This window comes from Callionymus lyra, chromosome 3, assembly GCF_982586985.1.
Source record: "Callionymus lyra chromosome 3, fCalLyr1.hap1.1, whole genome shotgun sequence".
NCBI lineage: Eukaryota > Metazoa > Chordata > Actinopteri > Syngnathiformes > Callionymidae > Callionymus > Callionymus lyra.
In genome coordinates this window covers 18,987,382-19,000,556 of record NC_141820.1, presented here as the reverse complement: position 1 = coordinate 19,000,556, position 13,175 = coordinate 18,987,382, and the positions used below count along the sequence as shown (strand labels likewise).

At 39.4% G+C, this 13,175-nt stretch overlaps 1 protein-coding gene and 1 non-coding gene across 3 annotated transcripts in view; both read left to right on the top strand.

Annotated features, from left to right (window-relative positions):
* The window catches only part of slc38a4 (solute carrier family 38 member 4), a 32,405-nt gene extending 19,525 nt beyond the window's left edge, over positions 1–12,880 (top strand). For both annotated transcript variants that reach the window (XM_087786831.1, XM_087786833.1), the window contains exons 12-16: positions 411–511; positions 1,561–1,685; positions 8,691–8,835; positions 9,633–9,730; positions 9,795–12,880. In XM_087786831.1, coding sequence (XP_087642957.1) covers positions 411–511; positions 1,561–1,685; positions 8,691–8,835; positions 9,633–9,730; positions 9,795–9,899 — 574 coding nt within the window. In that variant the 3' untranslated portion in view covers positions 9,900–12,880. The remainder of the gene's footprint in view (positions 1–410; positions 512–1,560; positions 1,686–8,690; positions 8,836–9,632; positions 9,731–9,794) is intronic.
* On the top strand, positions 8,020–8,152 carry LOC148083699 (small nucleolar RNA SNORA70). The gene has a single exon (XR_015710793.1). It is a non-coding gene; the product is annotated as a small nucleolar RNA SNORA70 (small nucleolar RNA).
* Positions 12,881–13,175: the final 295 nt, after the last annotated feature.

The following is a 13,175-nucleotide window of genomic DNA, read 5'->3' as shown; positions in this document are numbered from 1 at the left end:
AACATTTTATCATATTATTGTTCTGTATAATTTATTTAATTGTAAATGTATTATATAATAATAACATATTTTTATATTGGTTTTCATTTTTCAATTAAAAAGCTAGATATGCTAATTAACATGAGACAATTCTAAATCACAAAACAAACAGTTGCATTGTTGTTGTTTTTGGTAGGATTTTCCTCAAAGATAATTTAAATGTATATTTCAAACTTTATTTGTCGCACACAAAAGAAAAACGATGTAAAAGGACGTATTTAAACTTTACAATGCATAGAATGGCCGCTTGAGGGAGCTGTTCAGTTGTGGAAACGTGGCGTCTAAAACATTTCAAAGCATTACTCAGCATGACTCATCACTTTTAACTTCTCCACCTGATAATGTGCTTTTCTGTTTGTTTTTATTTGCAGTCGCAGCAGGAAGAAAATGCAGAATGTCTCAAACTTGTCGATTTTGGCCATGCTCATCATGTACATGTTGTCAGCGCTGTTCGGATATCTTACCTTCTACGGTACGAACTTCACTGCACAGAAAAGAAAATGTTTTCTTCTTTTAAAAAAAAGGAGTTAAAAGATGAAGAGGATTTAAATGTATGGGTTTATCTTTAAATTGTTACCTTTAATTATATGAATACAATGAATATATAGAATATTATGTAAACAATTTCCCGAAGGAGACATCCAGAGGGATTAATACAGTTTTTATCTATCTATCTAATACCTCATCATTTAATACAAGAGTGAAGCGAAATACACTGAGTTTATATATCAAGATATTAATATTAAACATTTCTGAATTTATTTTCACTTTGGATTTCTTTCAATTACAATTGCTAGTATACGTGTATACATTATTAACCTCTGCCAGTTAATGTTATTATCAGCATACGTTCGCAAAATAACTCAAATTAAAAGGATAATATAAACCAAAGGATACATTATGGAGATGATCTGAATGACCATATGGATGTCACAGGGTGGTCTTAACAGAGGACCCTGAAGCAGGAACAGCCATACAAAGTACAGTTTGAAAAATAAGTTCACAGTCTAAAATAAACAATCATCCAAAGGGGGAAAACTCCAGGATGTAACTCATAAGATGAAATAAACTACGACTACTGTAAAGACCGAAAAAGCGCCGACAACGTCAGAGATCTGTGGATAAAGCAAACGCTACAGAAGCTTGGGGCGATATGGAAACTTCTTCTGGGTAACGGAAGGTGAGAGTAGTTATCACCTTCCAGAATTTCCTTCAGGTACTGTGAGCTACTGAAGGAAAGGAAAGCACTTTTCCGACATGCTTTCCCCCTGACCTTCATTGCATCAAAAACATTGTATACTAAAAGTAAATAAAAAGAATATTTGCTAATAACTACTGACGCAGGTAGTTTCTGTGTCCAACAAAAAGATGCAGTTTTATTTCGTCTTTAATGTGCAGGTTGAGGAACCAAATACACCAAAAAACCACATGGAAAAGTCAGTGTATCATAATGGGTGGATGTTAATGAAGCTTGTAAACAACAACTCAAGTGATCCTTAACATGTCTTCTCTGACTCACAGACAACGTGGAGGCAGAGCTGCTGCACACTTTCACCAAAGTGTACAAGTTCGACAACTTGCTGCTGCTGGTGCGCCTGGCCGTGCTGACCGCCGTCACCTTGACCGTCCCCATCGTGCTGTTTCCCGTAAGTACACGACGTCTTCGTGTCGCGTGAATTTGAAACATGGGAAAAAAACAACAACTGCGGTTCATCTGACGCGCGGTGACGCACACGCTTTCACCTCTGAGCCCACACTAAACTAACAACACACCTGCGATTTTGAAATTGGTCCGCTCACGCCTCCCCGTCCACCAATCACAGGGAAGCCAGACAGCTGACTGCAGACTCTGTTTGTGTTTGTGGCTGGAGCGATTCTTGTCATATTCCTGGAGTGGTTTATTTTTCCTGCTACCTCACTGGAAAGAACACAGTGTTCACTTGACTCATGGAGTTGCTGCTCCTTTCTAATCTCACACTCCGTCCAGAGACCTGTTTCAGGGCTTTCTAGTGACGGGGGTTAAAGGTCGTCACTCATTCATACATGCATACATACACAGTCGGATCCTGGTCCTTTTCCATATATGGTCTCAGGCTAAACTTAGATTGAAGAAAAGACAAATGACAGCTGAGCAGGAGGAAGTGCAGTGACCTTCCGAGTGACTGGACAGAAACACATGTCTTGACGAACAAAAGTTTTTAAAGTAACCTTGTATGATCCATACCTACATATATTTATATATGTATTATTGCATATAAATATCCTATAATGGTTTGAGGTTAAATAGGGTGTTGTTGTTGCGGCATTCCTCCTCCAGGGGGCGTCATCGTGGCTCCCTTACTCTTTATAAAATGGCGCAGCAGAGCAGTCTCGTGCCAATTCTGTACATATACTTGCATACACGCTTTATATCCTTCTCCTAAACTCCCCACTACCGATCCGGAACCGACCGAAAACTGCAGTTCCATCGGCGACCTTCCAAATATTGATGTATGTGCCGCAGAGAAAGTGAGATAGTTGACACCCCCCCCCCCCCCCCCATTCCCCTCCCAACCCGGTCAGTGGAAGTTTACTGGATCGGAGTGGACAGTGGAAAAATCCTCTCTCTGACCGCCACCTTCAGTAAGACGGCAGGGTGGAGCCACCATGTGGGAGGACGAGGGGAGACACAACACGACCCAATTCCCTAGAAACCGACTAAAAATAAAGGGGAGGAAGATGACTGGTATTGTCGTGAGGAACGCATGATGACTTCAGAGACTTTTGAGTGAAAAAAACCCAAAAAAAACATGATAAAACGATGTTCATGTATAAATAAGAAAAAAGACTGATAGTAATGGGTATTTCTGGAAGCCATACACATTTGTTTATGTGGGCTTTTGGGTCACCTTGACCCTGAGATAGCACAAGAGTTGAGATCATTTGAAGTCTAAATATAAATGCTGCCTGAAAGACATTCTATCGTCTCAACTGGAGTCAAGTATGTGGTTTAAAGTTATATTTTTGATTAGAATTTTTTCAATTGTATATTTTTCTTCTATTATTATTTTATTTATTTCTTTTTTTTATTGAAGCCTATGTTAAAAAGCTTTAAAAGGGATTTTATATTAAATAATAATTGGGTTGCCATGAGTAGGAATTATAGGGAAAAATCCCAGATTATAATATCTTCAGTGTTTCATCAGGATTATATATTCATGTAGACGATGGAACTCAATTTTAAGACAGATTTGTTGCGTCAAGTCAAGATGCCAACACGTGTAGTTATAGTTAATACATCTTAAAATGAAAAATTGTCAAGAGTGTTTGGTATGTTATGAGCGTGTGGTTAAAGAAGTTTCCTTAAAGGTGTCACTGACAGATTTGAGACGTCAATGAACTCCTGCAAAGTCATGTTTTACTGGCAGCGCGTCAACTATTTTTTGGTGGGAATGAAATGGAACGATAACTCCGGACAAAGACGCTGACATTTCGGGATAGCAAATGGAGAAAGAGATGGTAAATGGAAGCTTAGCTATAGTGACTCTGACTCAGCCTCCGTGAGGAGCTGATGACTCATGGACGTGTCGGACCTGTTTTAACCCGCAGCACAAATCCCTGTCAACGTTTCATTCATCTGCCGCGGTAAATGGTGTTCCAGTGCAAATAAGAAGCATCAATAAAGGCCACTAAGCCTGAGCAAGATGGTTGTTTTGGCAGAGATTATCAACATGAACGGGTGAGAAGAACGAGGGAGTCTTGCTCACGGCCAAGTGTCCGGTGACATTTGAAAGTTTGGCTTTGTTTCCTCCTCCTGACCTTCATTTTGGAAGGAACGCCGCCAACCTTCCCCGAGTGTAGATCAAGGCCAGCTTTTATCTGTGGCTCTGGTAGGCTTGTCCAGGCCACAAAAGGATGTGTGTGAGGCGCAGAGACACGTGTTTTTGGATGTTTTAAATTAAACAAAGTCACGTGAAGCACAGGCTCAGACCACACAAGGCTCCGCCAAGATCCAACACATAATGAAAGGGCTTCATGTGGAGTCAGCATGGCCCAGTTCTCAGGCTTCGGCGCTGAATCCCTGGGAGAGTGTTTCGCGAATGATCTGATTAACTGCACCACCTTCACCTTTCCGTCTCGCTGTCAGCCTGTGAACCTTCACGATGACCTGTAGTGCCTCAGTGGCACAGATAGATTAGCTTGAATGAAACAGTACGTCTTCTGCCTTTATTACTCCTTAACTTCCATTGATGATTACCGTGTTTATGATAATGTGATTTAGATCCATCATTAATAGGACATGGAAATCATTAACAATATAAATAAATAAAAATAACTTCTGGAAAACCAATAATTACAAAAAGGTGCATATTTTAATACTTTATTCATTTAATTTTAAAGAGACAACAATGTGATATTAACTCATCTTTTAACAGATAGAAATGTAAGTGTCTGCCTTCTGATCTATATAAGTAAGTAAGTAAGTAATTTGTATTTATATAGCGCTTTTCCAGACCAGGGTCACAAAGCGCTTAAACAATCAAAACAATATCCAATAAAATATATACTTTAAAGTTCAAGATAACACTGAGAACAACACAGGAGTTCCAGAAAATCAAGGAAAAGCCTTCACAATTAAAGTGTACTAGCTGAAGTACCCTGCGTTGCCAGGGGATTTTTACAAGACACAAAAAGATATTTTAAACGAAAGATACAAAGGCCAAATAATGTCGTTTTAAATATTTCTGTCCCTTTAACATGGTTTAACATTTTCCCAGATTTTGGCAAATTACGCAGAAGCTGCTGAGAGCTAAGAAAAAAAGGCCAAAATGTTGGAGGACTTAAATATTTGATCTACAGAGATATCATTTAGTTTAAAACCTTCATTGGAATGAGAGGCAGAAATATAGTCTATTTAAAAAAAAATCAAAATAAGGATAAGTGAGTAGTTTGAGTGAGTAGTAAAGGTTGATTATTATGAGAGAAAAAGTGACATGTAAACTGGTATCAAAATACAAGGTAGTTAAAAGAACAGCCTGCTATTATGTTTAAATTGGAATTTACCTATTTCTTAATCAACTCCTCAATTTCATTACCCGTCAATCCATTATAAACGACACCCTGAATTGTACTTCCTCCTCTGAAGTGTGTTGCTGAAGACGTCAATATTTGTGTCGTGAAGGAAGCGAGGGACCCACCTGCTCGTGAGGCTTTTACGTCAAAACCAACTGACAATAGACGGTTGAACACGTGTCCGACAGAAATGCCATCTGCTGTAACTGGAGCCGGCTGACTTCCTTTCCTGCGTCCTTCCTCGGCGTGTGTGCAGAGTTGCGCTGCAGCCACTAGAGAGAGCTCACATGTACAGTCGTGGCGTTAAATATGGAAGTGAAAACTTTTAGCGCTTGTTCTCTGTGTGTGGCCTTTGATCGTGGATGTCGGCTGGAAAAACTCTTAAAACTTCCCCCGACAGTGATGTCAAGAAATTAATTGAATCGTCTTGCTCCGGGTTTATTTATAGAACCAGATCACAGAGTTCCACCGAAGCCCCCGGGATCAGCCGTTTAACTTGCCGAGCCCAAGATGTGGCCGGTCTGATCTGGCTCGTCTGACAGGTAGAGAGTCTCGGTTGAGTAAATATCACACGCTGCTACTCCAAAGGCCTCGCGCCAAGTAGTATTCTGGTGCTGAATAGTTTGGAGCCCCGGAGAGAAATTCCCCAAACAGGCTCCAGTTTTCCACTGCGACCCTGCTTATGCAAGAAGGTGTGAGGATCGGAGAGTGTTTGTGTGCAAGGTTTAGGAAACACTGGATTCGAGAAAGTTGTTTTTATTCTGCTAGATGGAAATACTGTATTCCGGCCTCTTTTGACTCCAGCTTTGATCTGGTTGGTCTATGTCAACACTAGGCTCCTGAAGACTTCATGAAGGACTTAGAAGTCTTCGCCATGAAAGGCCTCATGTGGGCGAGTGACTTCTTCTCTGCTACCTTGTCATTTCACTGCTCTCCGGCCCAGTAAAAATAAAAAAGAAGCTCGACAGGTCACGATCATTTGAGCGAGGGAACACCTCCTCTCCGCCCCTCCTCCCTCGGCCCGGCTGATGCAATCCCACGGTTCCATTGCTCCGCGGGAGATAATCCCTCGCCGCTTTGAATGGGCGCCCTAAGCACCACCTCATGTAACCTTCTCCTCTTGTGGCCGAGGGTGCCTCAGGTTTCACCTGATACCCGCGACCTTTCACCCACTGGGAGGCTCGAGGAGCTCCCGGTGGCTCAGCTTCGGCAGGCGTCCCGGGTTTACACTCGCCCCGGTGATGGAAGAAGGTTCAGTTACAAGTTTGAAAAAATAAAATAAAAAAAAGTGTACAACCATCATATACTTTTTCTCACAAGATAACATGTAGTAAGGCGAACATTTAGAAATGTCCGGGTTTATTAGTTTGAGCAGCGCGTGCTTGATCGCCCCAAACAGACAATTGTATTTACGGTAATTTCAACATCACCTACCAAACTTCAATTTATCTCTTACGATCTACTCGTGTTTTATCACTAGCTTGGTGTAAGTAACACTTTGGTTCGCCCGACTATTTCGTTCACTGCACTTCCTTTAAGATTACCTTAAACGCTGAAAACGTGAATGTCTTTTAAATGGCTTTTTTATGCGTGTAATACATGTTTGGTGGACACTTATCTACCACACATTAAAGGTTTAGTTCACACAAAGTTCACTCATTTTGTAGCCGGAATACTTCCTGTGTTAGTCTTCAAACTACAATCTTTTAGGAAAGGTTTCAACGAGGCTTCACTACAAGGTCGGAGGTACAGACGAGTACTATGGATATATTAGGATGTTTTTAAGTCACTTTTTGGACCATAATAAAGTAAGTAAGTAATTTTTATTTGTATAGCGCTTTTCCAGACCAGGGTCACAAAGCGCTTAAACAATCAAAAAAATATTCAGTAAAGTATATATTTTAAAGATCAAGATAAAACTGATAACACAACAGGAGTTCCAGAAAATCAAGGAAAAGCCTGAACAAATAAAAACAACCGAGCTGCAGTCGCTACATTAAAATGAACAAACATTTTGGTCTATAACTCCAAAATGGAACAGATTACTCTGAAAATAATCCCAACCCTTAGTCGATGTGAGGGTGAGTAGAAAAGAATGAAGTTTGAAATTTCGGTTAAACGATCCCATTGATGTTTTTATTAACAAAAAGACACATGTGACGCTGAATGGCTGGACCGCGTCTCTCGCCAGTTTATTAAACTAGTTCTAAACACATTTCAACAGTTGTTTCTTTGGTAATCTCGATATAAATGTTTATTGTGTGGGAGAAAGTATTCTTCAATGGTTCAGTTGAAGTTTCTCTCACTTGTAAAAAAAAAAAAAGTTAGCGTTTGCAGCGTGTGACGTCATCACGTAAGAAGTGCCAGGACCAAAATAGTAGAGCGGCCTAAAAAGGTACGACACCAGATAGCTCACTTTGGATTTTGAGTTGCAGGTTTGAACCCAACACTCAACATTGTAATTTAATGTGGTAATTATAGAGATGAAGTAGCAGACTTGCCCCGTGTGCTTCTTTCTTTGTTCAGTAAAAGCCATGTAGCAATGATGGCTTTTGTACTGCATTCATCATCCTATTGTGGTTTTATAGCCACGGTTTTATTGTTACAGTAGAAGAGAAATATAACAGTGTATCGCTGTCTCATGCCAATATTTATACTTAAATATTACTATTAAATTTCTTGCTGTTCATTTTGTTGTGAAATGCTTTAGATAAATGAAAATATGGTTTAAAAAAAGACTACTTTTTTCTTCATGAGGCCTGGTTAAGTGTCTTTATTTGTTGTCAGAAAATGCATTTAAATGAGTTAGAAGCTTGTTAAAAAACACTTGACCCTCAACTCCCACATAGTGGTGCCTCCTGAGGGATTTGGCATATGGTCACCCTAGTTTCCATTACAATTTTTCGTGAAATAAAAGTGTTATTTTTCCTGCAGTCTACTAAGCTGACCAGCTCTTCTGCAGTGTGGTTCTGGTGTGCGAAGCCTGTAGACAGTGACTCTTTGGCTGTGTATGTCCTCGGCTGTGTGGTGCCGAGTGCTTTAAGGGACCAATGAGACATTGACTTGGACAAATTCATTCAATATGTTCATATTATGCTTGTTTTTTTTAAGTGATTTTTAATTAATAATAATTAAACAATAACACTTTCAATCTTTCATGTTTCCATTCTAGAATACTTGCCGATGTTAAGAATGTTCCGTCAGTATTTCCAATTCCTGCAAAAATCACAACATTCTTTTAGATGAACGTGGCACACACAGGGACACTGTTTTTTCCGGAAATAAAGCATAAGAGGAAGTTCCTAAAAAAAAATTGTTCAGTGCAAAGAACAATTGAAGTGGTGAGATAATGGGAAACGATTACAAGAACAATGATTATCTTCAAAACAGTGTGAGGAAGCTACATTTGAATTCAATGCTCTGACTCAAACGGTTCGGAATGTTCCCAGCAACCACTCCTCTAAATCTGTTTTTTTCTGGCTCTTTCATACTTTTATAGTTCCATTTCCTAATTGTCAAATCCAACAATCTAATTGAAAAGCAATCTGTTGAATTGAAAAGTGTTGGTAAGTTTGTTCATTTATTGTTTTTTCCCCTAGATCCGCTCGTCCATCACCACCCTGCTGTTCAGCGGACGAGAGTTCAGCTGGGTTCGCCACTTCCTGATCGCCGCCGCCATCTTGGCCTTCAACAACCTGCTGGTCATCTTCGTGCCCACCATTCGAGACATCTTCGGCTTCATCGGTGAGTGCATCGCGCCCCTACGGCGAACTGCCGCCTCGAGGTCAGAGGTGGTTGAAAAGCTTTAAATGGTTTCTTCGGCTGTAGCATGAGGCATGACTCTGGATCTAAGACTCTTAAACATAAACGGAAAGATAAGTAGTTTACTGGCCACTTGGCCGGACATGAAACAATGGCTGCGATGAGGTAATAGGAAGGTTTCTGCGCTCTTATTTTGAAAAGCAAGGGAAAATCTTAACATATTATTTTAGTTTACTTGTTTCGTTAAATCGATTTCCTCACGTATTGTCAATTTCTTCACGTCTGTTGTTTGTTGCGATCTAAAGGTTGCTGCCATCACTGTTTACTGTGTGTGTGTGTGTGTGTGCGTGTGTGTGTGTGTGTGCGTGTGTGTGTGTGTGTGTGTGTGTGTGTGTGTGTGAGCAAATATCAAGAGAAGACAGTAATATTTGTCAATGGAGCCATTACGGATAATAACAGTGTTATCATAAAGACTTACTTACAAACTTTAACTTCTAGACTCACTTTATTTCATGTAACTCTCAATTTGCTATGCTTTGTGTGTATAGTTTTTTTCTTTTAAGGGAAAAACATGTTCTCCAAAGCATAGTCTTTGAAAAGACCTAATAAAGAAAAAAATTAAACAATAAATTATAAGAAACATTTCTAAAGAATCTGATTATTTATTTGTCTCCGACTTCATGGGCCTCAGGGGCTGCTGTAGTCCAGATGCAGTCACTGGAATTCATGGTTAAGTGTCAACATTTATAGTTAACGTCCTTATTCTCCGTCCGGTGCAGGTTCCTCCGCGGCCACCATGCTCATCTTCATCCTCCCCGCGGCCTTCTACATCCGCCTGGTGAAGTCCGTACCCATGCGTTCTCCTCAGAAGATCGGGGTGAGTCACGAGGAACTTGTCTAGACGTAAGAAACCGTCATCTCAACGCCAGCTCTCTCTTTAGGCGGCCGTCTTCCTCGTGGTGGGAGTCATCTTCATGATCGGCAGCTTGTCGCTCATCGTCCTCGACTGGATCCACAACCCGCCGGGCTCCAGCGGCGGCCACTGAGAAGGTCCGCCCCTCCTCGCCTTAACTGCCACACCTGGGCCAACGTCTGAGGAACAGGAGGTTCCTCCTCAGAACGACCGGAACAATCGCTGCTGCATCTTTTTAAGACAGTTTCCCCCCCCCCCGACAGAAGTAACACTGGTGGCGGGGGGTCTATTTATCTAGTTTTGTTACTGTAACGTGCTGAAATGACCTGAAATCATCATCATCACAGTTCAGTTTTCCGACCTGGAACCACCTGTGGCTTTTGAGTGGCTGGAGAAGATCCGGTCCAGAGCGCTGGAAGTTTAATCTTTGGAGCCTGTGCACTTGAAGAGGAGTCTTCCGTCAAACAATCAGCACTTCGACACCACAGTTCACTTTAACCAACATTTACACTAACAAAACCCGTGAATCCACCCGCATTACATCAAACCTTTTTTAATCCACTTTTCTTGCCAAAGTCTGCGAGCTTTAGTCGACCCGCTACGACTCGGCAGCCTCCCTTAAAAAGAAAATATCAATCAAGACTCTTCCCTACCAGACAAAAGCTGCTTTCATCCGCGCTGTGAAGTATTAACTGTCACACAACCAGCGAAGAAAGAATGTAAATATTCACATGTCTACTGATGCTGTACATAAAATCGTATTTTTAGTTTTCGTCATGATTATTTTTTCAGACCTTAGCCACGAGGCACTTGATGCACACGTAGATGGTGGGCAGACACTTTCTTTTGTATAGATTCAGCAACACAGAAGTCAACCGTGCCAAAAGTACTATATTTTCAATAGAGTCCGCTGTCAAATGTTAACGGTGTCAAAAGCTAACGTTAGCTTAGCATACCAAACCTCTCTACTTCTGAAAAAAACATACTTTCTAAACCTGATAGATTGAAAAATGCTTATTTTTTACTTACATTTGGTCAAACTATTTATCTGTCAAATTTTTTCTTAGCTTAAGTATTGCTCTGTCATGCTAAGTTAAGCAAATTCTACTATTAACCGTTTGAGTTACCGAACTAGCATCCAGAACTTCACTGTGTGGCTTGGTTACCAGCTAGCTAGCTAATGATGCTAATTATACTAAAGTACAGTGTTTTCACTCAAAATAACCTGTTTATTTTGTTGCCAGTGCTAGAAAAATGTCACGTGTTAATTGACTAAAGAAGAAATGATATTTCGGTTCATGTATATTAAGCCAATCAATGTATAATGCTAGCATTAGCAATATAGTTAATTCATTAAAATGTCTCTTTGATTTAATAGATAATATTTTTTTCTTTTTTAAGTCATGTTTAAGAAAAGGTGTTTCTTTATCTAAGGGTCTTCTTCTCTAGTGAGGGGATGATATCAGCAGGTATTACGTCCAAATAAGAAAAACACTTGGACTACAGTGGAGGTTTTGAGCACATACTAACAACACTGTGTTTTTTAAGACGCTAGCATTAAGCAACATAAACTTCACATTTGACCACACCAACATAAATCCTTAAAATAGCTTTTGAAATGTGCCTTTTTGGGCTGAATTAGCTGTTCCTCGTCTTCTGGCTCCTCCAGCGTTAGTGGACAACTTTTATAGATCCTTTGCAGGTCTACAAACATAAATCGGTAAATATTTCAAATGAAATAGTCTTGATGTGCAGGTTTTGAAATGACAAGAACATAGTCTTTTTGGACAATTGTATATGCTCTGTAAATATTATTTTATGGTACACTTGAGTGGGATTTTTGGGGAGGGGGTGTGCTTTACGTCGGCAATCTAATGTTTGTTTAGTACATAATATAAATATATTACCTTTATTAGTTGTTTTTTTTGCTGTATTACAGTAGTTACTTACCTCTCTTTTTTTCTAGAAAATGTGGTGCTTGTGAATCCATTTTCATGTTTCAATGTGAAACCGACAAATCAGAATGACTTTATTGATGATCCATGGCGATCACAAAAGTTCAAACAGTTCAAAGAGCCTGAGCTGTATTAGTTACATTCACACAGTTGGAATCATCAGAGTTTCATGTTCAGTATTTAAAACAACATCTTGTGTTTACTTCCAATACTAATGTATTGGACGTAAGTCCCTAATCGGATTTAAAGAGAAGTAATGAATGGATAATATTGATGCCAGGTCAATATTGGGTTATTCATGTGTGTCATTGTTGTTATAATGATGCAATACTAACTTGTAGCAAAGATTAAAGTTACAGTCAAATACATGTGCTTCTTCCTCTATCAGTACTGATCAGGCTCACGTACAGAAAAACTGTTTTTAATTTTAGTTTTTTTAATCGATCATAGTGTTTACCTAATTTGAGTATTGAGGGCAATTATGTCTTTGTTATCATCACTTCTTTATTCTGACTTGTCGTGGTGGAACGCTCACTCAGCATGATTGATCTGCATGTCGGTCTACTCTCGTAGATCACAGTGTAATACCAAAGTAAGATTCTGGATGTTTTGATGTAAAAACAAGGCCTTGACCTCAATCTTGATGACAAATGTAAAAAAAAAAGCACTTGTTGTCATGACGATTACACATTTTCAAACACATTGTTTAGAAAGATATCTTTGTGTCAAACTGTTTTGATTTTCTTCTAAAATTGGATTCTGGTGTCAATCTGAGTGAAATAAAAAAACAAACTTGGAATCGTAAAATTCTATAAACACAATACTTGAAGAGATGAATGGGCTTGAGGGTGTCTGCTAGCTTATCGATGACTGGTTTTAAAACTGCAGCTGTAAATATTTGCAAAAGGGCTTCTGGAATTTTTGTTTCGTCTTCCTGCGTCTCTCAGGTCTGCCTGGTAAAGTTCAGAGACATACAAAAGTGTCGTACAGTGTTGTGTCTGAACCCACGCGAAAACCAATAGAACACAGAAACCGCCTTAAACCGGCTCCATGTTTGAGTCTCTGCTGCATGTGGACCAGACTGAATATTGTAATTGACAAGTTGTTTTTGTATTGGTAATGCTGCTTCATTACAATAAAATATAAAATGTGAAATAGACTTTTGTGGCTGTGCATCTTCTTCTTATATTCAAAGATAATACATTAAACGCTCCAAGATTCATTACATTCTCATGAGAAAAGAAATAATTCGTAAATCCATTTTATTTATATATTTCTATAGATCTTGAATAAGTTCCACTGATATTCAGAATACAAATGTTATTTACCTTATACTTTATTTCAGCTCAAATAAAAAAATGGGTTCCTTTTCTTTAAACGTATGCGATTCTTTCTGGTTACCCTCATTATTTATTTTACATAAATATATTTTAGAGCTATTCAGAATTCCTACT